The sequence below is a fragment of the Zootoca vivipara genome, chromosome Z1, assembly GCF_965207765.1.
Source record: "Zootoca vivipara chromosome Z1, rZooViv2.hap1.1, whole genome shotgun sequence".
Taxonomy (NCBI): Eukaryota; Metazoa; Chordata; class Lepidosauria; order Squamata; family Lacertidae; genus Zootoca; species Zootoca vivipara.
In genome coordinates this window covers 46,897,999-46,923,001 of record NC_142583.1, presented here as the reverse complement: position 1 = coordinate 46,923,001, position 25,003 = coordinate 46,897,999, and the positions used below count along the sequence as shown (strand labels likewise).

The window sequence follows — 25,003 nt, the reverse complement described above, 5'->3', positions numbered from 1 at the left end:
CTTTGCAATGTTTTATTTTGAAATCTTTTAAGATAATGTTTCAGTTTTCTGTTAATTATGTTGCTTTGACTGTATATTTGCTTTCTTCACATTGTTTTATTGGTGTTTTTTGATGTTTTAATATGCTGTAAACTGCTTTGAGATTTTTCTTTAAAATATGTATAAAGCAGTATAGAAATGAAACAAATAGTAATAATAATAATTTCAGCGATCCACATACGGTAGCTCTTCTCTCCTACCCATAAAATAGGAGAACTGGAACAAATTCTACAAAAATGAGGAGATATTCTGGGGAAGAATTGCTTAATAAAACCAGAAGTATTCAGAAAGCTCATGGGTACATTTTATTGGTCCTCCGTGTATCATTTAGTAGGATTTTTGTTCCTTTTAATAGCACCAAAATCATTACAATACATGAAAATCATGCATAGGTCACAATTTCAAAGCCATTGCTGGAAGCTTTCTGCAAATCAGTACAAATGCAAAAATATTATTCAGGTTAAAAGGTAATTTGGTTTTAGTTCTTGGAATGTCTTTTACTTCTATTTTTTGCAAAATAAGAACAAAAGGCACCAGATTCCTGACTTCCAACATAGTTTTCAAAACAAGGGAGACACATTTACACAAGAGGCACTTTGCATTAAATTATTTTATACAAAAGAGGCTGAATCCAGACTACGTTAGTTGCATTAAGTCCCCATTGAGTTAAATGGGACTTAAGTCACGACTAGCTTGTCACATTGATCTCAATGTGCAACTAGCATAGCCTGATCCCAGCCCCATGACTTCCAACTGGCCGGCTTAATATTTTTCAGAGCAGTCTGTATGTTAACATTGTATAAAACTAACATAAAATACTATCAATGAAAAACAAGCAGTTCCCTAGAAAGGAGTGGCAATACTATGAATGGGATCTGATATGGATTTCAACCATGTTACTATATCATTGTACTAATGATATGCACATTGCATTTCACAGCAAGGATATCCATGAGAATCACAAAAAAAAGGCTGCTGCTCTAAATGCCAATGGAAAGCTTAGCCATACAAAGCGGGAAGGAGGCACAAGGCAGGAGTTAAGATTCTGGCTTTCATATCGCCATCAGTTAGTCATCTTCACCACCACAGAGCAGCAAAAGGCCTTTTCTGTAATCACCAGATGTATCTTTCTGCAAATCAAAAGACAGGGATCGAATGGCAATGAGTCAGTAATGATTCAGGGGAAAATTCTTGACAAATGACAGCTTTTCTGCAGCAGGAAATCCATTTGTATGACTATACACTCAGGAATGATAAGCAAAGTTCTCCAGAAAGCTATTTATTTTGTGCAACATATATATGTGTGTGTGCGTGTGTGTGCGCGCGCGCGTGCGCAAAAGCAAAATGGGGGAACATCTATTTGCCTTCCAATGGCAGATCAAAAAGTCTTAACTCTATACATTACAAGGAGGATTTAAACAACTTTGATATCCTTTATCAAATGCAGGGAAAGGGAAAGGCCCTATGTACACATCAATTAAACCAGAATACTTGTATTTAAGCCAATTAAGGGTGCAATCATATGGTTGCAAAGAGGGAATGCCAGTGGGCATACAGATGTCCCTGTTCATGGGTGAAGAGGAAGATTTGACTCCATATGGACCTTCCTTGCCGCTGCAGAAACCTCCACCACCCTTGCCTTACTGATTTTTGCCTTGCATTACAGAAGCTGACATACTGACATCAGTAGAAGCAAGGGAGGATACAGCAGATACCGTACATTGTGGCAAAGCTATGAATCTGAAGGAGCCATAGATTTCACAGTCCACTGACACTCTCCCCACCCCCAAAATGGGGGGTGGGGACATAAATACACCAACATCAGGACTGGTGTATCTTCCCTTCCATTTGGGGGGTTCCTTTAAAAGGGAGGGAGAAAGCCTGGAAACAAAAGGAAAACGCTACTCTGTCTTCACTTCTGTCCAACCACCAGAAATCCAGCAAGGCATTAGACCAGGCATCCCCAACCTTCGGCCCTCCAGATGTTTTGGACTACAATTCCCATCATCCGTGACCACTGGTTTTGTTAGCTAGGGATCATGGGAGTTGTAGGCCAAAACATCTGGAGGGCTGCAGGTTGGGGATGCCTGCATTAGACAAACTAGTTTGCCTGCCTTTAGTTCTCCCTCCTGACACAGGACTGGGAGGTTGCCCAGGAATGGGAGCCCACCTAGGCTAGCTGCCTACATGCCTCATGATGGTAGATTTCACATGTATTGGAAAGTGGACTTTTTTTTCTATTTGCAAAATTGTAACAGTTGTACAGCTAAAAGACAAACACACAGCATTCCATTTTAAAAAGAAAAGAGCCTATTAAGTCAATACTTCCCATTCGAAAAGAGAATGAAATATACTAGTTTTACAAAGCAAGTCCTACCTGAATTGCATGGTACAAAGATTTTGCAAAATTTCTTCTGAACGCCTGTCTGATGTCCAGCAGATCAATTTCGCTCCTTGAAACTACGATCCTGATCAGGGTATCATCATCAGTGCCAGCCCCCTAGTAAAATCAAAAGGGCACCCGTTTTAAACAACCCATTAAGAACATAATCTATTTTCAGGAACCACTCCTTTCAGTTGCTTAATTTTTCCCACTGAAGTCAGTGAAACTAAAGGGCTTAACTTTAGCCACTAAGCAAATAGCTGCATCTGAGAATGTCACACAGAATTCATATACAGTAATACCTCGGGTTACGAACGCGATCCGTTTCGGATCGCAGTTCATAACCCGAATAGTTCGCAAACCGAGCGCGATGGGCGCCGCCATTTTGCGCATGCGCAAAGCGCGATTTTTGCGATTTTCGCGCTTTGCGCATGCGCAAATCGCGCGATCGCGGCTTATGTGCGCGCGCGGCGAAAACACTTCCGGGGTTGCGCAGTTCGTAACCCGAACTGTTCGCAAACCGAGGTGGTCGTAACCCGAGGTACGACTGTACAATAGAGAAATTTGAAGAATGTATATAATACCTTGAGGATTAATAGTCCTCCTTCTTGCCGTTGAAGTTAGGAGATTTTATCACAATTGCATGAAATAGAATCCTGAATTACTGCACTATATTAATGTGGTGAGCTCTCTATAGAGCATCCAGTGCTCAGCATAAATAAAGAGTCAGGAAAAAGTCAACATTTTACCACCCTCATTTCGTTTCAACTTGGAAACTTGTCCTTCTTTAAAAAGAAAGAAAGAAAGAAAGAAAGAAAGAAAGAAAGAAAGAAAGAAAGAAAGAAAGAAAGAAAGAAAGAAAGATAAAATAAGTACTCACTTTCATTGCATAAAACAGTGATTCAGCAAGATATGCTGGAACACTTCGGACACTTTTCACTGAAAGGGGAAAACACAATCCAGTTCAGTTTGAAAACAGTGAAAAATAACTTTATCTGAATGGCATGGTGCTTCACACAGAAAAGGCACCTTCCAGTATTTTCATAACAGGGCATAACAGTGAGCTATGCCGCAATTCTGTGTACATCTAGCTGGGAGTAAAGCCCTCTGAACACAATGGGATTCACTTCTGAGTAGCTGTGCAGATTTTCCCTCCTATCTCCTTGTGCTGTTGTGGAGTCTAGAATTCAGAGCCCCGTGTTAAATAACAAATAAAATGCAAGCAAGCATCGCATCTGAATCAGATTACCAAGACGCCATTTTGTTTCTTTGATCAGCACATTGTGCTGCTTCCCCCCCCCCAACAGCTTGTTTGCAGTTCTCATAAATAGTGCATTGCAACTAGGACCGCTCATTACCAACTGCCAGCAGAAGCTTCTCTAGTGGACCAGAAGTTTCACGGTCGATTGTCTCTTCAATTTGGAAGCCAGAGATAGTCATGTATTTGTCAAAGACTGAAAGACACAAAAGGAATACATAGCAATTATGTGTATTTTACATATTGCCTCCATTCTGCTTTTCCAAACAAGCATAACAAAGCCTATACCCATCCGAACGCAATCAACATTTGGGCAGAAGAGTTGAAGGAAGCCAGGATAGTAATAAATTCAACTGTTCAGGAAAGTAACATGGACCATTCTACTTAAGACTGAAAGTGAGTGTATAATCTATATCCCGCACAATCTGATAGCATGTCAAGGAGAAATGTTCTAAACCAGGTCAAGTTTACCCTGGATCAGAGCCAGGGCACCCCACACAGTAAACCAAGGCCCAGTTTTTGTTCAAGCTTCACTCCCACCACTTGCACCCCCAGTATGATGATTACAATCCTTTAAAAAGAGCCCAAAATGTTCAGTTCTCCTCACCCTTCCTTAAGTGAGCTACACTGCGAGTCCCCAGGATGGTGATGAACTTTTCTTCATCGGTTCCCCATTTAAGCTCACCAGCTCTAAACAGCTCCTGTTAAAATCAGAAGATAAAAATGAAGCTAAGGTTTACTCTCCCAAAAGCAAATGTGAATACTTTACCATATTGCGAATAAAACCACCAGAGGGGGTAAAGGTTTAGCCACAAAGCCCTGAAATGTCTGAGGGGCAGGTTAGGCTTGGGACTTAAGACCAAAGAACCTAACCCCACTCTATTTAGGCACAGAAGTTTTGAACTATCCCTTATAGAACTACATTTGCCACATTCATTCTTTGTTGGTCTCTAAGGTGCTACTGGAAGGAATTGTTTTATTTTGCATTTTTAAAAATACTCTCAAGGGAGGTTGAAATACTGATGAATTTTAATTTTTTAAGAAAGGTACTAGAATGAAGGATACTTTGGGAACCATGAAGGCCTGCTCTGGGAGGAACCTCCTCTTGGCAAGAAAAATCATTTAAAATGGCGATAACATTTGATGAAGTTGTTCTGTGATGAAGCAGCTAAGATTACTATAATTAACTACCCAGCCAGTCTGCTCTAAAATACAGTGTGACCTAAGCAATTACTTGGTTTCTACCACTCCTTTTTCCTGTTTGTAAACCAACTCAGAGCTTGCGCGCACACGCGCGCGCACACACACACACACACACAACCATGGAAAACGTTCATCTGCTTCCCAAAAAGAATCCCATCAAAGTAATTTTACATGGTTTTAGTACTCACTCCACCCTCTGATGAGTCACCCCTAAGATCTGAATTAACACATATACTATGACACACAAGCGGGAATTGCAGCATGTTGCAAACTGGAACACCCTCGTTCAGGATACCCCGTTCTCTTCCCTCTTGCTTTTACATTTCGAATCATGGGACAGTCAGTCTTCTACAGCCATTGAACATGCTCAGTTCTTGTTGGGGTGTTTGTGGGTCCGATCTCCTTCCTACTTATCTTTTTTTAATCTTAAGAGTGGTGCAGTTGGGTTGGTAGACACGCTGGAGCAAATTTTGGGGTGTGTGGAGGGTGAGAAGAGGGGGCAGAAGTCCAATTGCACCTGTGGACCCTACTGGTGCAGCACTGGATACAACCCTAGGACTTTGTTGCACATCAGAATGAAGCATGGCCAATCTCTGACACAGTATAGCTGTGCAACAGCGTAGATTAGTGCCAGGCTCAGCATGTTCCGACTGAATGACCCAAGGCCAGATAGCAATGGGATGCTACAAAATGCTCCCTCTAACGTCAAGGCTGAGCCAAACATTTTCCAGAGAGACCCACCAGCCTAGATTTGAAGAGTTTGGGGCCTCATCAAAAGAGGAAAGTGAACCTGCACCCCCTTCTTTCTTATTGTTTGGGAATTGGGAATGGGGAGGCCTATTAAACTTCTTGAGGGCTGCAGGCCATTTTCCCAGAATGAAAATAAAATGATGGCCGCCACACTCAAGAAAGTGAGGTTCTCTCTTTTTGTGTTGCAGCTATTTCTTTCCCAAAAGGCACCTCAGAATGGATCATTCTGGGAAAAGAAGAAAATGGTGGCTGCAAGCTTAACAGAGGCTCAGTAAGCTGCATCAACACACCCCAGGAATTCTCACTTGCAAAAAAATATTCAAAATGTCTCTGCCTTTTACAGGCTGAGAACACGGCTCTGAAATGCAGGGGCCCTTTGGGACCAGTTCCAAGCAGTGCTTCCTTTATTTGCCAAGTTTGTACAATGCAGTAACTGCAAAATGTAAGATGAAAACAAGGGGGGGGGGAAATAATGGGAAGGCCTTTATTCTCAATGCACGCACAACTGAATGGGCTGCAGATCTACATTTCCATGCTGGAATTGCACCCTCAAAGTGAACTTCTACTTGCATGTATTCTTAGGGTGCTTTTTCAAAAACACTTGGGGAAAAGGACAAGTAGAGAGTCTTACCTGAGCATCTTTCTCGACCAGCCCCTCATTCACTTGGCCATCGGGGTCTCTATTGGCCTAAATGGGATAAAAGGGGGGGGAATAGAATGGGTTCATGAATATAATGAAAGTGATGAATATACTTGGGTATAAAAATTCTGCACTGTCGAAAAAGGTTTTGATATGGCAAAGAGAAACACAAGAAGCTGCCTTATACTGAGTCAGACCGATGGTTCAATCTAGCTCAGTAGTGTCTACACTGACTGGCTGCAGCTTTCCAGAGTTTCAGACAGGAAGTTTCTCCAAGTTCTACTTGGAGGTGGTGCGAATTGAACCTGGGACCTTATGTGTGCAAGACAGATGCTCTACCGCTGAGCTATGGTCCTTCCCAAAACGTTTTTTTTTTGCAGCCACCTCAGCCTTCACTGGCAGGCACTGTGCATGGGCTATACATGCCCTATGTGATTCACTGTCTCCAGTATGCAGATAGACAGGGCCAAGCTGTGCATGGGCTCTGGATGCTAAACAAACAGGCCAGGACCTAAGGGAAAATCTGTCGGAAAGTACCCATTACTGTCAATGTTATTGAGAGGATGGCACATATGGACAAGAAATGCCCATCCTGCAATAGTAACCTTTTCTACAGTACTACTAAAACTGGCGTAGGGGTTCCAAGGGGCTGGTACAAAGGAGGAAAGGAAGGGGGAAAGTCACTTTAAAAAAAGGTAAGAGGAAAGGGTGAATATGGTTTAGGAAATTGGGACAGGACCCCAAAACTTACAACATTCATGCTTTTTGATTCATGTTTTCCTTCCACCCTGTGTTCTATGGGACACAGGCTATTAAGGGAAAATGACTGAACTATACCCTTAAAGAAGCAAGGATCCACATATAAACAGGCTTGGGGGAGATGAATCCCACCGCCCACAAAATGTATACTGGAGCCATAATGCAGAGACTCCACTTTAAATAAAGCAGCCCTTGCCTTGAATTTCCTGCTTAACCCATCTACTGCAGATGCTTACCTGAAGAAGAACTACCAGCATCCTCTGATAGAAACCAGAAGTGTCTGAAGTTACATGATCTTCTAAGTCAGCTTCATATTCTGCAAAAAAGGGAACACACCGATCACTGTACAAAATGTGAGCTACTTTATGTTGAGGTCATACATATGTATACAAAACAGCTAGAATTGCAAGTCTCCCAAGTAAGTTTTTTTATGAATGAAAACATATATTACATGCATTATGTTGCTTGCAAAAATGTGTGTATCTGCACTAAATTGCACCAGGTCCGCCTTCTTTTTAAAGAAGTTGCACTGATGTGGAAATGTGCTGAACTGAAGACTGGAAAATGAGAAACTTAAACAGACATTGACACAGTTGCCCAACACATGGGTCACTTTCATGCATTCAGCTATTCATGCACAGCGGCCCCTTTACAGACAACCACACTGAACAAATGGATGTGGCAGGGGCAAGGCCATTGGGGCAGGGATTGGTGCTCCTTCCTCTTTGTGCAAGAGGTACAGTGGTACCTCGGTTTATGAACACAATTGGTTCCGGAAGTCTGTTCATAAACTGAAGTGTTCATAAACTGAAGCGAACTTTCCCATTGAAAGTAATGGAAAGTGGATTAATCCGTTCCAGATGGGTCCGGGGAGTACTCAACCTGAAGCGTACTTAACCCGAAGCATGGGTGTAATTGGTTCTGGAAGTCTGTTCATAAACTGAAGCGTTCATAAACTGAAGTGAACTTTCCCATTGAAAGTAATGGAAAGTGAATTAATCCGTTCCAGATGGGTCTGTGGCGTTCATAAACTGAAAATTCGTAAACCGAGGTGTTCATAAACCAAGGTTCCACTGTATACCGTACATATGTGAAGGTAAGGTGTGAACAGGGCTTCTGATATTCTTCTACCCTCCCTCCATGCAGTTTCCCACCCCCCAGCCCTGGGATCAGACATGCTCATTGATACTACAGGTCACACAGCTACCCAAAGCTACCCATCTGCAGATTCCTCCTCTATAGTAGATCTACCAGAGAGCCTATCTGAAAAGAGAAACTGCAGCACAAAAATAATGTGTGAACTGATTGCCTCACTCTATTATGCTTTGTGATCTTTTCCTCCTCCTTAAAAAACCAGTCCCATCCAATTGACTATATTGACTGTAACTTATAAACAATGCTGATTTGTTTTTTATTTATTTTTAAATTATTTTTTTTATTAAGAAAGTTCAAATCAATACAATTTATCAATTTTACAACCAATTACATTTTTTCCCCTTTCCCCCCACCCACCCCCTCCCTCTCCCACCCACCCGGACTTCCCTCAGCTCCCTTTTCTGATTTCTCTATTCATATTATTTCTGCATGTTTTAAAATTATACATATCAATTCAGCATTTAATTCTATTCTACTGATAAAAAAAGATTGTGTATGTTTATTCAAACCCTGCCAGCGAACCTAAGTCCCTTTGTTGTTTTTTCATAGCACTTTGAACCAGGAAATAAATACTTTATCTACAATCAATGGTTCAGAATAAGCCTTTTCAAATCATTAAGTGGTACTGAATTCCCTCTTTCACGTGTTGTTAGAATCCTGTTCGTTGACTGAATTAAATTCTAAAGAAAATGTCAAAGGAAGAAATTCAATTGTGTAGTGCAAAGCAGAAGAACATGCACCCAAAAGGCATATGAAGCTTTTACAAGCCTTATCTCTCCAAGTACTGAAGTTGCATTCTGTATATTTCCCACTTTCCTTATTCTATTATTTCATGCACAGACAAAAGCTCCTGCAAGTACAATAGTGTTTCAAAACACAGAAAAAGCACTGCTTTTACCTTCCTGATAAACTTGTTTTATATTCCGGATTTCGGCTGGTGTTCTGGATGCAAGAATTTCAGTAAGGACTTTTTCATCGGTTCCTGCCCCCTGTAATTAATGGATTTGGTTGATGAAATGATGTAAGTTATTTTTGTTCAGTATACACCTCTATCTTAATCTCATGGGGACGTTCATTTACTACAGAATTTTCTTTTTTTAAAAAAAACAGCAACAACCACACCTCAAACATTTAATTACTTAAAATGCATTTGAAAGAAATTCATAATGCTCAAGACTACAAAGTTCTGCTTCCTGAATGCCACGTCAGTAAGGGTAAATGAAGACCCAGAAATAGAATTTGCACTGACTCACAAAGGAAATGTGGCAGAGTTAAGAGCTGAAATAAGGATTCCTACAACACGGTCATTTTAATAAAACTTTAAAAAAATCCCAATGGGCCTGCCAAGTGGATGGTTTTAGCCTCGCCAAAGAACAGAATGACCACCATCTCTTATCAGTAGTCCTGCCAGATGACAGATGTCCAGCTGTGGAACAGAGACAATGAGGTCATGGTATTTCTCTGCATGTGTACAGGAAAGTGTGTGCTTGAATCTGCCTCCCATTTCCTCCAATATAACCGTTCTCCACCAGCAAAGTTTATAACAAAAGCAAAGAAGAGGAGCTAAGAGCCATTAGTGGTTACTTTTATAACAGCTGTTGTTGCCTAATAAATACAAAGCACAAATAAGCATGCCTGCTAATGGGAACAAGATTGCTTTTTTAAAGTTTTATTATAAATGAATGCATTTATTCAGCACTCAAGACAGAAATGACCCACTTTGGGGGTTAAACCAAGAGAGGAGAACGCCCAGCTCACAGATCAGATGTGGCTTGCAGCCAGATTTCCTCCAGCCCTCCAGTTGTTACAAACTTTTATTATTATTTTTTAAATGAAAGTCTATGAAGAAAACAGAAGGCAAAACTTCAGCTTAGTTCATAGATCCATTCCAATTCTTAACAAGAATGAAATATATGCCTCTTGTTTCCTGGGAAGATAGGGGTGTGGAGAGGAGTTGGTGGGATCTCCTTCCCCGAGACCGCATTATTTCACTGCAATTTCTGTTTGCACTTGAGGGGGGGGGCAGCAAGCTGCAGTCTGAATCAGAAGAAGGGGGCAGTGGTCAATGGGAATCTGTACCAGCCAGGAGGCAAGAGCCAGAGGCAAGAAAAGCTTCAGAGCTGGAGGATGGAGCATAGGATGGGTAGGAAGAAGAGGCAGAAGAGGCAGGTCAGGCAAGTGAAAGGCCAGTTGCTTCCCCACCCTGCCATACACCACTGTCCCCCAGAACCAGGAGAGAATAGAAAAGGGAGGAATGGAGGAAGCTTCCACGCAGGCGCAGTCTCTGACTACATGCATGAAACCCATCAGGGGAAGGTACATAAACCAGTGGAGCAGAGGTGGTCCCCTGTTGCTGCAACTGCTCCATAGAACGCGGACCTAGGAACAGCTGCCTAGCCGTTAAATTGGTATGGTATGTATAGATATCCAGAGCTGTAGAAGCGACTGTGTGTGTTATCTTTGACAATAAATACTTAACCATCAGCCGTGTGCATTCCTTTGGCTAGGAAGTGACCTTGACAGTGCCCAGGACTCTAAATAGTTCTAGAGTTGCAGTGCTAATGCATTTGCTTAATTGCCACTTTGTATAGATGTATCTTTCTTCTAATATCTATGGTCACATTACAACGCTACAAGATTATACTTTGAAAGCCAATATTTTAAACTACCTTATCACTACAAGCCTAGATTTGCTCTGCAAACATCTGGTTGAATTTATGGTTGATAAACCATTTTGATTCATTTATCTCCCCTCTTTTCAGAGCTTACTGCTCAGCATGTATTTGCAGCACTTGTGAACAAAGTAATTCTTTATTCTGAACACACAGGGATGCTTCAAAATCAAGGGCCAATTCATGCCATCTGTTCGATGAGTTGAGATGTCAGTTGCACTAATTTGTGCAGAATTTGCCATGTAGCAAAGAGGTCATGTATTTGCTTTCCACCACTGTAAGTATAAAATCTGTATTTTATTTTTATTTACTATCCATATTTTGGGAGTGCCAAACAACGTAAAGTGGCCTATAATAAAAATGTAAACCACAAAATATACAAACCACAAAATCCAAGACAGCACAAAACTGGCAACAGAGGATAAAATCAATATAGCATACTCACAACAGACATTTTACAGATCTTAAAACTTTGATAAATCATATTACTAAAATATTGCTTTAAGGTTAGAGAATTTAAAAACCTAGGGAAAGAAGAACAGTCGCCAAATGGTACCAAGAAGACCACAGTGTAGGTACCAGGAAACGGTCTCTGGTGAGTTTATTCCATAATCAGGGTGCCACCACTGAAAAGACCCTCTCCCTAGTAGTCACACTGTATTTGGACCTCAGATAAAGATCTTAAAGTCTGGGCAGGTATTTGTCGGTAACCCAACCCCAAGTTGCTTAGGGCTTGAAAAGTTAGACCCAGCACTTTGAATTGGGGCAAGAAATAGACTACAAGCCAGTCCAGTGGCAAAGATGCTCCCCTATTTTTTATCCTGTAGCATTCATGGGGCTACTACTCAACTTTCATTGGCAGACAAAAGTCTGAAAATCTGGGGCATTTGCAATGGAGAAACAGTGGGGGAAAGAAGGTGCTTAATCTTTTCCCTGCTTTTGTCCCCTGGAACCTTCTCCCACCATATGCTTTTTAGTAATTTAGAAAACCATTTCACTTTTGTCCAGATGTGGGACTGAAAGAATGGCTTGCATCCACTATATAAAACACTAAAATGAAATACAAAATGCACCAAAACAAACAAACAAAACTGAACAGCAACTGGGGCAGGAAGGGAATAAATCAATGCTCAGTGAACATCATAAAAAATAAACTGAAGCAGCACTGTCTTCAATTGCTATCTGAACACACAGGAAAAGGCCTTGCCAAGTTCTTGTAGGAAGTGAAACTCTAAGGGTGGGCCCAGTACTAAGGCCTGGCCATGGGTCCTTACCTCCACAGACAGTGGAGGAAAGTGTAAGAAGGCCTCTTCCTACAACATGCAGATAGGTTCATGAGTGAAATGACCATATGGAAAACTAGGTAAACCACTGCTTTTTAGCCAGCCAGGCTCCAAACATGAGCTTGTCACCATTTACAGGTGCCCTGCAGAGGTGTGGACTCCCAGTGTGGGTTCTAGTACCCAAAATGTCATTCCAGTCTCTTGAGGCAGGAGGGTAAAACAACAGAAGAGTTGTAAGGTGGGTGGTCATGGAGAATTATCAATGGCTGCTTTCATCAGGCATCCCCCCAAAAAAAAACCTCCCACAAAGGTCTACTCATTCTACATAGTATAACCAAGCTGGCTTGAGTAACAAGTCTTTTAATCATTAACCATTCCATCCCTGTTCCTCCTTCTGTCAGCTTAATGATTATTATTTTTATCACATAAAATTAACATGAGATCATGGGCCTTTCATTTACTCAGCGACCCCAGTAACCTTCCCGCCTCAAATTCCTAGCTGGGAAAGGATAATCAGTATTTGGCTAGAATACTCTGCTCAGAGTGGATAAGCAACTGGAAACAGTTTACATAGTTGAATAACTGTACTAGTAAGTAACTGTATCTTGGAGGGCTTGTCCCGGCTAAACATTCTTGGATCTAACCAGACGTTTGCACATAATATCTAGAGGTTATTTTGTTTCCCAGCCTAAGCCCTGTGCTGAAATTTGAAAGGTACTTACAAAAGGTGCTGAGAGAAATATTGCCAAATGTGAGCAGTTTTACAGAACGGTTATCTGTCTTACATGGAAAGGGCAACAAAAATGACAAGGGGCCTGCCCTATGAGGAAAACCTACAACTAGGGGTTTCTTAGAGCAGAAAGGGGGACAGCAAAGGAGACATGATAAGAGGCATACCGGATTATGCATGGTGTGAAGAAAGTGAGGAAGTTTTATTCCCTCTCACTGTTCTAGAACCTGATGCCATCCAATGAAATTGATGAGAAGGTAATTCAGGGCAGACAACAGGTAATTATGGAATTTGCCATCGTAAGATATAGCGGTGGCCAATTGCTATTAAATCACAATAAATCACCAGGCTCAGAGGGAAGATGCCTCTTAATACCTCTTGGTGGAAGCAACATGGGAGCAAGTTGTTGTCTTTGTGTCCCATTAATGGGCTTTGCATAGGAACCTGGTTGGCTACTTTGTGAAACAAAATGCAGTGTTCATCAGGCAAAGCTCTTGTGAACTTTCCTTGCTGGCTACCCATCCCTATGGATAGCATTGTATATAATGTATTTAATCACAAACCATTAATGGCCATTATAAACTTCCACTGGAAGCAGAACAGCTTTCAATGGGGTTCACTCATAAATTTAACATAGAGGGCCACTATAAAAGGAAAGACACCTTGTGATTGTGAAATTCGATCATTTGGCATGTATGGCTTTTTTGCACACACTTATGGACGAGACATTGTTTGCACTTCTTCCACAAGACAAAAGGCCATTGAAAGCTCAAGTGGTTGAGATGTTTCTGGAATTACTCAGGTGGATCAGAAAATAAATGAGATCGTTAAAATGAAAGCAATCACCATAGATAATCAAGCAGAACAATCATCATCATAATGATTGGAAGACATAATGATAGGAGAAACATTTCTAAAGAAAAAGAAAAAGTCATCAATATTTTCATTTTGTGCCACTCATTTTACCTTAATGGCATGCTTCAGTGCATGGGCGTCAAAAAGCCGTGCAGGTCTCATCAGAGCAACCATCAGAGTCTCAAATTTGCCTGTAAGCTCCGATTTTAAGTCATCAACCAGGTCCTAATTGACAGAATGAAGAATGCCTAATTAATAAGAAATGCCTGACTAATGAGAAATGCAGTTTAAAATTAACCCATCAGCCATAAAAACTGGAACATCACTAGGATGAATGAAAAGTTCATGAAGGGTGTATACTGTATTTTTCTGTGTATAAGACGCCCTTGTGTGTAAGATGCCCCTCTATTTGGGGGGACTCAAAATTAATAAAATGGGGGAGATTGCCCCCTGTATAAGACTATCCCCCCTTTTAACATGATTTTTTAGTTTTTTTAAAAAAACCTAGTCTTATACACAGAAAAGTATGGTATTTATTTGGGGATGAATGCATGGAGTAATATAAAATTCAGTAGACCTGAAGTATTAAAAGTAGATAAATAAGTACTGCTCTGGCAGGAAGGTAAATGACCTGAAGTATTATTCATCACTAAATCCATATTATACAGACAAGTGCACACAAATCAACTCCCAACCCAAAGTAGCCTCCTTACCCTGCCAAACAACGTTTTAAATTCCACCGCAATTTCCTGGCGTTGCGCATTGCTTCTGCTCGTTAGAATCTTCACAATTGGCTCTTCATCCGTTCCTTAAATTATGCAAATTAAAAACAGAGTGATTGATTGCAATGATGAACATAAATATTTTGTAGATAAATATGTCAAGCATTGAAAATAGGCTACAGTACACATGAATATTCACTTTCTAGAAATTCTGAGTTGCTGGAAGCAAGTTATATAAATATTTCTCTACTTCACCATACAATATCCAATCCAAACATATTTTAACATGCATTATTGGTATGGCATGGCTAAACCAGATTTCTGCCCATGAAAGTGCCTGGTCTATGAGGGAGATTTCCATGAACTCAAATGACCTTTTTCAAGCACTGCTTGCAACTAATTAGTTCTCCAACCTCCTGCTTCATCGCCATTAAAAGAAAAAGGGAAATTTGCCCAAGGTATGTGTGAGGCAACCAATTAGATTTAGTGATAATGTACAACAACATGGCATCCGAGTTGGAGCAGGAAGTATCACTCTAATTCTGATCAGGCTTCCCAATGATGCCAAATAGCCAATCAAATTTGTCTATGCTGTGACATCATGAAGCCAAATCAATGCTTCCAGCTCACACTTTAATCAATCAGTGGTGCCTTTATTTTAGAAAAACAATAATTAACATTTCCTGAGAAATGTAACTATTTTAGAACAGGGCTTCCACTGTTCAGGGGGAAAAAAGGATAAAGTTACTTTTACTGGAACACATTGTTAATGATTGCTTTTCTAAGCATGCCATATCCTGGTTATGCAAACATCAGTGAATGACTGCTATGTCAAGGGATGAAGCAGGAATCCGAACATGTTGATTAACTCTGATAATGGTCCACCTAGTCTGTAAAACAATTAATGCCTTACCCAAGCCTTTCATTGCCTTTCGAAGGACCTCAGCATCAGCTCTGGCATCAAAGGCAGGGAAATCCTTCACGGTGCCTTTTGTATACTGGAAAGAAACACAACATTACATCAAGGCATTGCAGTTTTGGCAATATTAGAATAACTCCAAAAGCAGGGGTGGAATCCTCAATCATCTAACGCTAATATTAACTCAATATCTAAAAGACAGGAACAATAAGAATCTGGCAAGGATAAAAGGAATGCATTTCTGTACGCAACCGCAGCAACCAGAATCTTATGGGCAAAAAGTTGGAAATCTGATAAAACACCTGAAGTAGTAGAATGGAGAACTAAAATGTTTGAGTTTGTGGAGGTGGCAAAACTAACAGCATCAATTAGAGAATGCTTGACTCAAGAAAATAAGAAAGAATGCGAATGTGTAAAGGAATATATGGGGAAAGTTGGTGCTAGAGTCTGAAATTTAATATGCTATAATTAAAATAAGCCGCAAGGAGATACAAAATACAATAGAATAGTAATGGCATGATAAATTAGATAGAGGTCAATGCAACGATAACAAAAAGAATAGTAGGCAAAGAGGATCACACACAGGTGAAGGGAAGCACAAGGGGTGAGGGAGGGAGGTGAAGGTATTGAAACTGTAGAAGGATCTATGATTTCTATGTTTGAATATGGACTGAACTGTTTTCAATTGGGTTGTTGTTGTTTTTTGAAAATTTAAATAAAGTAATAATAATAAAAAAAGAATCCAACAAGTTTGACTCAAATGTTATGATGCATAAGCACATTAAACTAGCATTGTTCTCTGACTCCAGCAAGGAATCGCAACTCTTTATTCACCAGTTTCAATTAATCTGCTCTATTGTTAGAAAACTGGCAAAAGGGATCTAGCTCAGAGGGCAACCATAAGTCAAAGGCAAAGACAGAGGACAAAACAGAATTGGCATCTGAACAGCAGCTGTAATTTATCTGGCAGCAGATGCGTGTGTTATTCTAAGCCAAAGCTGAATCATTATATCCCAATGGGATAGCTGCCATGCTACACTACATTTTTTAAAAAAAGAATCTAGGCAAAGTAAATGCAACAGGCAACATAACAACATGTCAAACATAAAACATTTTATTCAATTTATTCTGGACTAGAAAACTCAAAAAGACTAGTAAACACTATTTTTCCTGCTCCTAAATGAATATTTCCACACCCACTGACATACCCCTGCCCAAACTTACAATCAATTCAAATAAACACTATTGTTCAGACTTCTACGTTTCTGCTCACTGTGGCAGGGGTGCCAGTGTCCTCTAGCAAATGACTAGGCCCACCTCTAACATCTTTGAAGTGGAAGATTTAAGACAGGGTTGTTCCAGCAGTTGTGTGATGACTCTGCTCCCTCCCAGCTCCAAGGCTGGAAGGCCAAGGGTTGTTTGACTGCTTGAGGGGAGCTGTCCAACACCCCTGCCTTCCAACTGTTCTAACAACCCCTTTCCCTGCAGGAAAGACAACCAGAGCCCTTCTTGGACACCTGGAAGCAAGGCACCAAAGCATCTTCCTTACGAAGGGGCCAAGCTTACAAGCTCCTTGCCTGCCTGTCCAAATCAACTGACTAATAAGGCGTTTCCTTAGCAAAGAGGAACATCGTGACCACCATTTTTCGTATCAAGGCCAATTACATGCAGGCCCCTGTTATTATTCTTACAAACTGCTTACAAATGATTCTTAGCTTTAAAATATGAATCAATAAATAAAATTTGGGTTTAAAGGAGCGTTTGGTTAAGAAGACTGCTGCATGTATGCTGTCTATTGAAATCAGTTTAGAATGACCTTTTGATCAGATTATGAACTGGTGTGGAGAAAGGTTTTTTAAAAAAATAATCTGAAAGTGTCTCAAGACTGAGAGATCAGCAAGGATTATTTTTCATTTTGGCATGAAATACATATGAGGGGGAAAGATACTGCAGCAAAATTAAAGAGGTACTTGCTTTTTTCAGTATGGCTAAATTAATTCTCCAGTTCAGCTAAGTTTTTGGGGGGCTGTTTGTTGTTTGTTAGGATTACAACACTTACACTACAATTGAGTTACGTAGCCGTATTGGTCTGACGTAGTCTAAACAAAATAAAAAAAAATCCTTTCAGCAGCACCTTAGAGACCAACTAAGTTTGTCATTGGTATGAGCTTTCATGTGCATGCACACTTCTCCAGATACACTGAAACAGAAGTCACCAGACATTGGATTCTTATCTCATTATACATGATAAAGCTATCTTTAGCCATCTCACCCCTTGCTTTTTCCTGCAAGACCAATTGCAGTCATTAACAATCGTTAACAGCTATCAGTCAGTCAATCACCCTTTCCCACCACCCTTCTGAGTAATATCCCTCCCCACCCTCTCACTATATATAAGCGTCTGGTGACTTCTGTTTCAGTGTATCTGAAGAAGTGTACATGCACACGAAAGCTCATACCAATGACAAACTTAGTTGGTCTCTAAGGTGCTACTGGAAGGAATTTTTCTACAGTGGTACCTCTACTTACGAATAACTCTACTTACGAATGTTTCTACTTATGAACGGAGCTCCATCCGCCATCTTGGATGCGGTTTAGATAGGGTTTTTTCTACTTACGAATTTTTAGATAGGGTTGCTTCGACTTACGAATTTTTACTCCCAATGCATTCTTATGGGATTCGACTTACAAATTTTTTCGACTTAGAAATGTGCGTTCAGAATCCCTTAAATTTGTAAGTAGAGGTACCACTGAATTTTGTTTCGACTACAATTGAGAACATGCTGAGTATTCAGTTAGGAAGAAAGAGTTACACAGAGTTGGCATAAGTGTTCATTTCTAGATCTTATCATAACATGTGTGGGCAAATTCCAGCAGAATGCTTATGGTGGAGAGAAATACCACAGAAGGGTTGGGGAGGAGGATGCAATACACTGAAGACTCAATCCTGCATGCAGAGTTTTGCAACGAGCTTCTGTTCACACACAAGCAATCCTAGTTAACAGCTCAGATGATTGGAAGCCCTCATCTTGCAAGTATATGCATGTTTAACCGCTGTAATCCTAGCGTTCCAAGTAAAGACAGTGACATTCATTGTGAAGGTAGCTTACTAGGATTTTTCTGTGGCAGAACCCAGGCGGAAAACTACCAGTCTTCCCATTATTTCATTATCCAGGACAGCTGCCAGTATTGAACTATGTAAACAACGCTATCAGGGTGGTGGTGGGGAGACTACAGTCTGCAAACATACGTGTGCTCTGAAAACAGGAGAGTTAGCAGGAGGTGAATGGGAGAGAAGACAAGCTAAGCAGTGATGTAAGGGGAGAGAAAGATCAGCCAAGGTATGTTTGAACAGCTTCCCAAGGCTTGTGGGCTGCTTTAGTTGTTTAAAAAGAATAGGAGTTATGGAAACCTGCCAGTTTGAGTGGAAGTTCAACAGAGGAAAGACTGTTTAACTCTTCCCTCTCCTGCCATTTCTCCACTAAAAATATCCTTTATAAATGAGAAAACTTTGTAATTCTCTCTCACTCCGTGGGGAGAAAAATCAGCAGAGGGATTTTTAGTGGACAGCAGCAGGATTGGAAAGAGTTAAGCAGTCTCTCCGTCCACCACTCCTTCCTACCAGATTGCATATACTTCTCCTTTTTAAAAAACATTGCAAGGCTGTCTTTTGCACTTTTGGTCCTTAGCTACACCATCGATTCCTAAGCACTTACTTTTAACATCACCCTCGCCTATTCATTTGTTTGCTACATCACTATTAAAATCCAATCCATCTTCTCCTTTGATAATTAATCCAAGAGAACAAATATATTCTTCTTGGGTGCCTCCAAACCAGCAGCTTGTTGAGGAATCGCACCATCTGTTTTCAGATAGCGGAAAAGAGACAACACGACCCACACTGGATTCAAAGGCCTTTCTTCTTCACTGTTCCTTTTCGCAATCCTATCACCTCAGAGCAAAGCTCCATGCTTTTGTGAAACTGACTTGGAAAGAGGTCTCTTCCTGGCTCTCTTCCATTAGAACACTGGTGGGTGGGTGAGAAGCCAATTTATTTTGGACAATTTGTGCCACTGCACCTGTATCCTTGACCCATTTATTATTGCTAATTTTATTGGCAGAAGCTAGCACTGAGTATTTAAAAGTCTGTATTAATGTGCCCCACTTCCCACAGGCAACAAAATGCTTCAAAAACCTTAAAAATGCTGCAGGACCAGAAATAGCAGCAGGATGGGAAATGACCAAGCATGCCCTGGACAGCAACAAACCTATAATGCTTCAAGTCTGCCCTGCTCTGAAAAATCATTTTATGTCTATATAAGTAAAGGTAAAGGACCCCTGGACAGTTAAGTCCAGTCAAAGGTGACTATGGGGTTGTGGCGCTCATCTCGCTTTTAGGCCGAGGGAGTTGGTGTTTGTCCACAGACAGCTTTCCGGGTCATGTGGCCAGCAGGACTAAACTGCTTCTGGTGCAACGGAACACCGTGACCAGAGCACACGGAAATGCCATTTACCTTCCTGCCGCAGTAGTACCTATATATATACTTGCACTGGTGTGCTTTCAAACTGCTAGGGTGGCAGCAGCTGGGACAGACCAACAGGAGCTCACCCCGTCGCATGGATTCAAACTGCCGACCTTCTGATCGGCAAGCCCAAGAGACTCCATGGTTTAGACCACAGCGCGCCCCGCCCTAACAGGAAAACACTTCTGAGTGTGCTCACAATATGAATGAGCCTGCTTTGTGTATCCAGGGATGTGTGCTCTAGGAGCCATTTCCTATAGGATACATACATTGAAGTGCAACATACATGAAGATCATGTCTGTTATGAAAGGTAGATGAATGAATCAATCATTTTTCTTTTTATAAAGGAGTCTGAGCACCAACCAGAAAAGAACCAAACCCTTGCCTATGGTTTTTTAAAAGATAAATTAATGGATGTGCTCCACCCTTTACAGCTGATGCAATATGCATATATTTTACAATATACTTTCTCTGAATATAAATAGGTTCATAACAAGCCATGGACATGTGGCAAGGGCTGCTCAGGTTTTAAGCCATGTTAGCGACCCTTTTTTCAACTGTGTGTTCCTGAGTAGGAAGACACTCTGTACATGAGTAGAGGCAGTGTTGCCCTTCATACAAAATTATATTTAAAAAACCCAGAAAAAGTAGCAACATTGGTTTAAGGACTGCCCAATTAAACATACCTAAAAACAGTACACACATCTTTTATATTGCATATTCTCCAAAGGTACACACATTGCAATCAACTCAATTAATGTTCTGGGCTTCCTTTCCTAGTATCTTGGGACAACATCCAAACATGTGACAGTTGTGCACCGCTACTATAGAAACAGCTTTGTTAGAAAGCTAAACTACTCCAATTACAAAGGACGCGGGTAATCATTGCAGCAAGGTGGTTATTCTAGACATTAGGTGACGATACTGTGATATAACATTACAACTGTTAGTCAACCCAGACTACAGCAGAGCAAGACTAGGCAAATACTAAGTGCCAGTAACTTCTGTAATCTATGGTACTCTTTAGCATGCCTTCCATAAGACTGAAAAATTATCTTACTTCACTTGTAGTTAGCTCCTGCTTGTTCATTCCTCATAAGCCAGATTTGCCCATGCTGCTTTGAATGTTATCACAGTGCCAGACTAGATATGATGTGGAAGGTATTTGAGCAGACTTATTTCCCAGGCTTCAAGAATCAGAGTATCTGCAGACAAAACTAGCTGTTCTGAGCCCCTTATCATTTACTACATTTACATCATGCATCATCCCATTAAATAATCAAGCTGTTTCTCTGTCTCATCTGTCTTCTCAAAGATCAAACTATGAGCTTCATGGAATTCAGAAAATGGAATGTTTGTATGAGCTGAGCCGGGCACTTCACATTATTTTGCCTCTTACTCCCTCTTCAGAAGTTATCACACACACACATTCTAATGAATGCATGCAGAGGCCCACAAATGCTGTTCCTGGCTCCAATATCTCCAACTCATACCTCCCTGTGTTGAGAAAAAGATCTGAAGAGAGAACCTATGCATATTTGGCAGAAAATGCTTAGACTCCCCATGAAATTCAGGAAGCACAGACAGTTGGGGTTCCCTGATCATGCAAAAAAGCCTATGCACCCAATACATGATGGTCTGGGAACAGAGCAAGGATGCTCAATGTGTATGCAGCCCAGCTTCCTCCTGGATTGTAACCCCATGATAAACATATTTTTCTTAGATGTTTTGTTCAGGCTGCAGACACACATAGTGTTGATTCTGATGTTTATGAATGGCAACCAACTTCTGGTTAAGCAGTATTTCCCAATTGAGGGCCATATGACCCTCCTGCCCCCCCCCCGGATATTCAAAGGGAGCCACAGGTGAAAATGTATAAATGGGGGGGGGGCACAGCACGAGGCTAGGGGGCCACAGAAGGAAGTGAGAAATGATGGAAGGAATAATTTTATTTTATTTTTTAATCCTGATTGGCTAGCTATCCCACTTGGCCCATCACAAGTGGGTGAGGGGGTGGCCCACCAGGGCCTAATGCTCCTTTTTGCCATGTGCATTTTCTTGGAGACGTCCTGGTTTGTTTTCAGTGGGAGAGGGAGATAGCTGAGGCTCCTGTTTTGCCCACTAGAGCCCGTGATCCAGAACCCCCAGGTCAGGTAAGTATGCTGGTGTGGTGGCAATGAGTATGGCTGGGCAAGCAGGAACTGCTTGTTGCTGCTGCCAGTGCTGGGCCCGAAGGCAGCCTGGGCCTGACTCTGCAAGGCGCAGGGTTCAATCCAACCCAGCGCCTAGTGGATCAGGACCTTTGGATGTTGCGGAGGGCAGGTCAGGGATGGGGCAATTTGGGCTGGCACTATGACACTGGGGCAAATGATAAAAGGTGTCCACCCAGACCAATATCATGGTCCAAATTATCTTCACCCTCAGGTCTGTTTTTTGTAAACTTATAAAATATCTGTAGTCACATGTGTTTAGTCCTTCAGCTGCCATTCTTGGACACTTCCAAAGTAAAGTCTTGCAATGATACTAAAAAGTTTTCATATTTATTTAGAAAAAAAATAACTTTAAGGTTTACAAAGAAAAAGTCATTCAGAAAGAGAGAAAATGAATGTACTGTAATGCGAAAGAAGCCTGGCCACAAGGAGTAAGTAACAGAAAACAGAGGAGGAGGAAAGTGGAATTTGGAATCTTTCTCTCTGCCTGGCTTCTTGCTTCTTAACCACTAGAAATAGACAACACCCTCTCACACCACAAATCTACAGTGCAGGAAACTTGGCTAAAACAATGAAAAATGGGAGAAAGTCTGACGTGGATTTCACATGATTAGGCTGAGCTCATATTGCTATGGATTCTGCCTCTCTTTAAAACTCTTGGATGGACTGACTCAGTATGAAAGTTAGGGGCAGAAGTGAAAGTCCCTTTTATCTGTAGGACAGACTTCCCCAACCACCAGAAAACACTCCTCTTCAGTAAGGCAGGGACTAAGTAAATGATGGGGAAACAGACTGTCACGGTCATAGAATTATAGAATCTTAGACCTGGAAGGGTCTCAGATGGTCATCTAGTCCAACCCCCTGCAACACAGGAATCTCAGCCAAAGCATCCATGACAGATGGCCATCCAACCTCTGTTTAAAAACCTCCAAGGAAGGAGAGTGCACACCTCTTGTGGGAGTCTGTTCCACTGCTGAACAGCTCTTACTGTCAGAAAGTTTTTCTGAATGTTTAGTGGGAATCTCCTTTCTTGTAACTTGAAGCCATTGGTATGAGTCCTAGGCTCCAGAGCAGGAGGAAACGAGCATGCTCCCTCCTCCATGTGATTGACAGCCCTTCAGATATTCGAAGATGGCTATCATATCATGTCCTCTCAGTCTCCTCTTTTCCAGGCTAAACATACCCAGCTCCTTCAAGTGCTCCTCATCAGGCTTAGTTTCCAGACACTTGATCATCTTGATTGCCCTCCTCTGCACACATTCCAGCTTGTCAACATCCTACTTAAATAGTGGTGCCCAGACTTGGATACATTATTCCAAGTGTGGTCTGACTAAGGCAGAATAGAGTGGTACTATTACTCCCATGATCTGGGCACTATGCTTCTGTTGAAGCAGCCTAGAATAGCATTAGCTTTTTCTCTCTTTTTTGCTGCTGCATCACACTGTGTACTCATGTTAAGCTTGTGGTCCACCAAGACCCCTAGATCCTTTTCACATGTACTGCCAGTAAGCCAGGTGCCAACTTCCAAACTTTGTTATGTCTCTGCCAAGCATCTTTTTAAAGCCAACAGCCACCATGGCCGTTCCTTTGCACAGCTTACTTTGTGAGCTTTAATGAGACCTTCCCTCGATCTAACCTACCGGTACCTCACTGGGTTGTAATAAAGAGGGAGGGCGGTTAGAGACCCTGCACATCGCCCTGAGCTCTTCAGAGACAGACTGGGAGAAGGAACCCATACGGATAAATGAATGCCCTGCAAGATGGCGCCAAGGCTGTTTCCCCACCCCCCACCCCTGCGTGAATTTAATAAAACACATTTTAATAAGGAGAAAGAAAAGGAATCCGGGTATGACTCACCTTTGCCATTGTTTCGGGAATCGATCCGGCGAAGACGAGACGCTGCAAGAGAAGACGAGCAGAAAGTATCAGGTTGTGCTCTGTGGAGTTGCCAGTAAACTCTGGCAAAGGCGCAGGAAACGCGGGGGCGCAAAAAGGCAGAGCGGAGGATTCCCTGCCAGCAACTAGAAGTTCCGATTTCGCAATCGTCGCGTCGGGAGCCAACGCCCAAGCCGGCAAACGTGTCCTCATGTCCCCCCTTCCCCTCAGCAGGCGCACAGAACTATCACAGACAGAATGCCTTCCCTCCTGCAACGATATTTACGCGTTCCTTATATATCGCAGGGTTTTATTTTTTGTTATTAGCGCGCACTGCAAGAGCCTTCACTACATTTCTCTTATAAAGTGCCATTACCCCTCTCCAGCCCACAACTCCTGGCCCACACGCCCGCGGAACTCACCGAAACTCGACCGACGGAGAGAGCAGCGAAGCGCACGGCAGCGATTACGCGCACAGAGTGGAGGCGCCCAGGGAAGCGCAGCGGTTCTCGCTGCTTGCCACGCCCTGCGCTCTGATTCTCACTCGAGGCCAAGCGTCGTGGCTCTTCCTGCCTGTAGCCACTCCCATCCCCTCTCCGTTACCAGCGCGCTCGTCCAGGGAGAGGCTGGCTTTCCATCCGAGTCCCCGACAGATGCTCCCTCCCGCCCCGTCTCAAATCATCGCCAATAGACTGAGGGCGAATTTTGAGGCGTTTCAACAGATGATGATGGATGACAAGCAATACTGAGTGATTCAAATAAAGTACAGAGAAGGTTTAGTTTGCAGAAAACTTTCGACGGGCTGTTTCCATTACCACTGCCTAGGCCTATATAGGCTATGCTGCTAACTTGAAACGAAGGGTGGGATCGCTATGAAATTGAGGATGTTATTTATTTATTGATATGAATCTCATTTGAGGGCCGTGGCAAGGTGATTTATAAATATTATAAAACAGCTAAAAGTGTATTTCAAGCTTTGCATTTCGGAAATGGCCTTTTAAAACTTTATCGTGTGCTTTAAATGCT

General features: G+C 41.8%; 1 protein-coding gene across 1 annotated transcript; it reads right to left on the bottom strand.

Moving 5' to 3' along the window:
- Positions 1–321: 321 nt before the first annotated feature.
- Positions 322–24,443, bottom strand: ANXA5 (annexin A5). The gene is made up of 13 exons (XM_035112905.3): positions 24,400–24,443; positions 23,960–24,001; positions 15,363–15,447; positions 14,441–14,535; positions 13,839–13,952; positions 9,086–9,176; positions 7,269–7,348; positions 6,265–6,321; positions 4,288–4,381; positions 3,781–3,876; positions 3,303–3,361; positions 2,417–2,539; positions 322–1,169 (listed from the first exon to the last, which is right to left on the bottom strand). Exons 2-13 carry the CDS (start codon positions 23,966–23,968, stop codon positions 1,107–1,109), a joined length of 966 nt encoding a protein of 321 aa, XP_034968796.1. The 5' UTR covers positions 23,969–24,001; positions 24,400–24,443; the 3' UTR covers positions 322–1,106.
- Positions 24,444–25,003: the final 560 nt, after the last annotated feature.

Bases quoted from the DNA above. Each gene is read 5' to 3' on its own strand.
- ANXA5 (XM_035112905.3), bottom strand. The intron at 9,177-13,838 runs GTAAAATGAGTG...CATTAATTACAG, and splicing joins CACTGAAGCATGCCATTAAG to GGGGCAGGAACCGATGAAAA. The intron at 1,170-2,416 runs GTAGGACTTGCT...TTTGATTTGCAG, and splicing joins CTTTGTACCATGCAATTCAG to AAAGATACATCTGGTGATTA.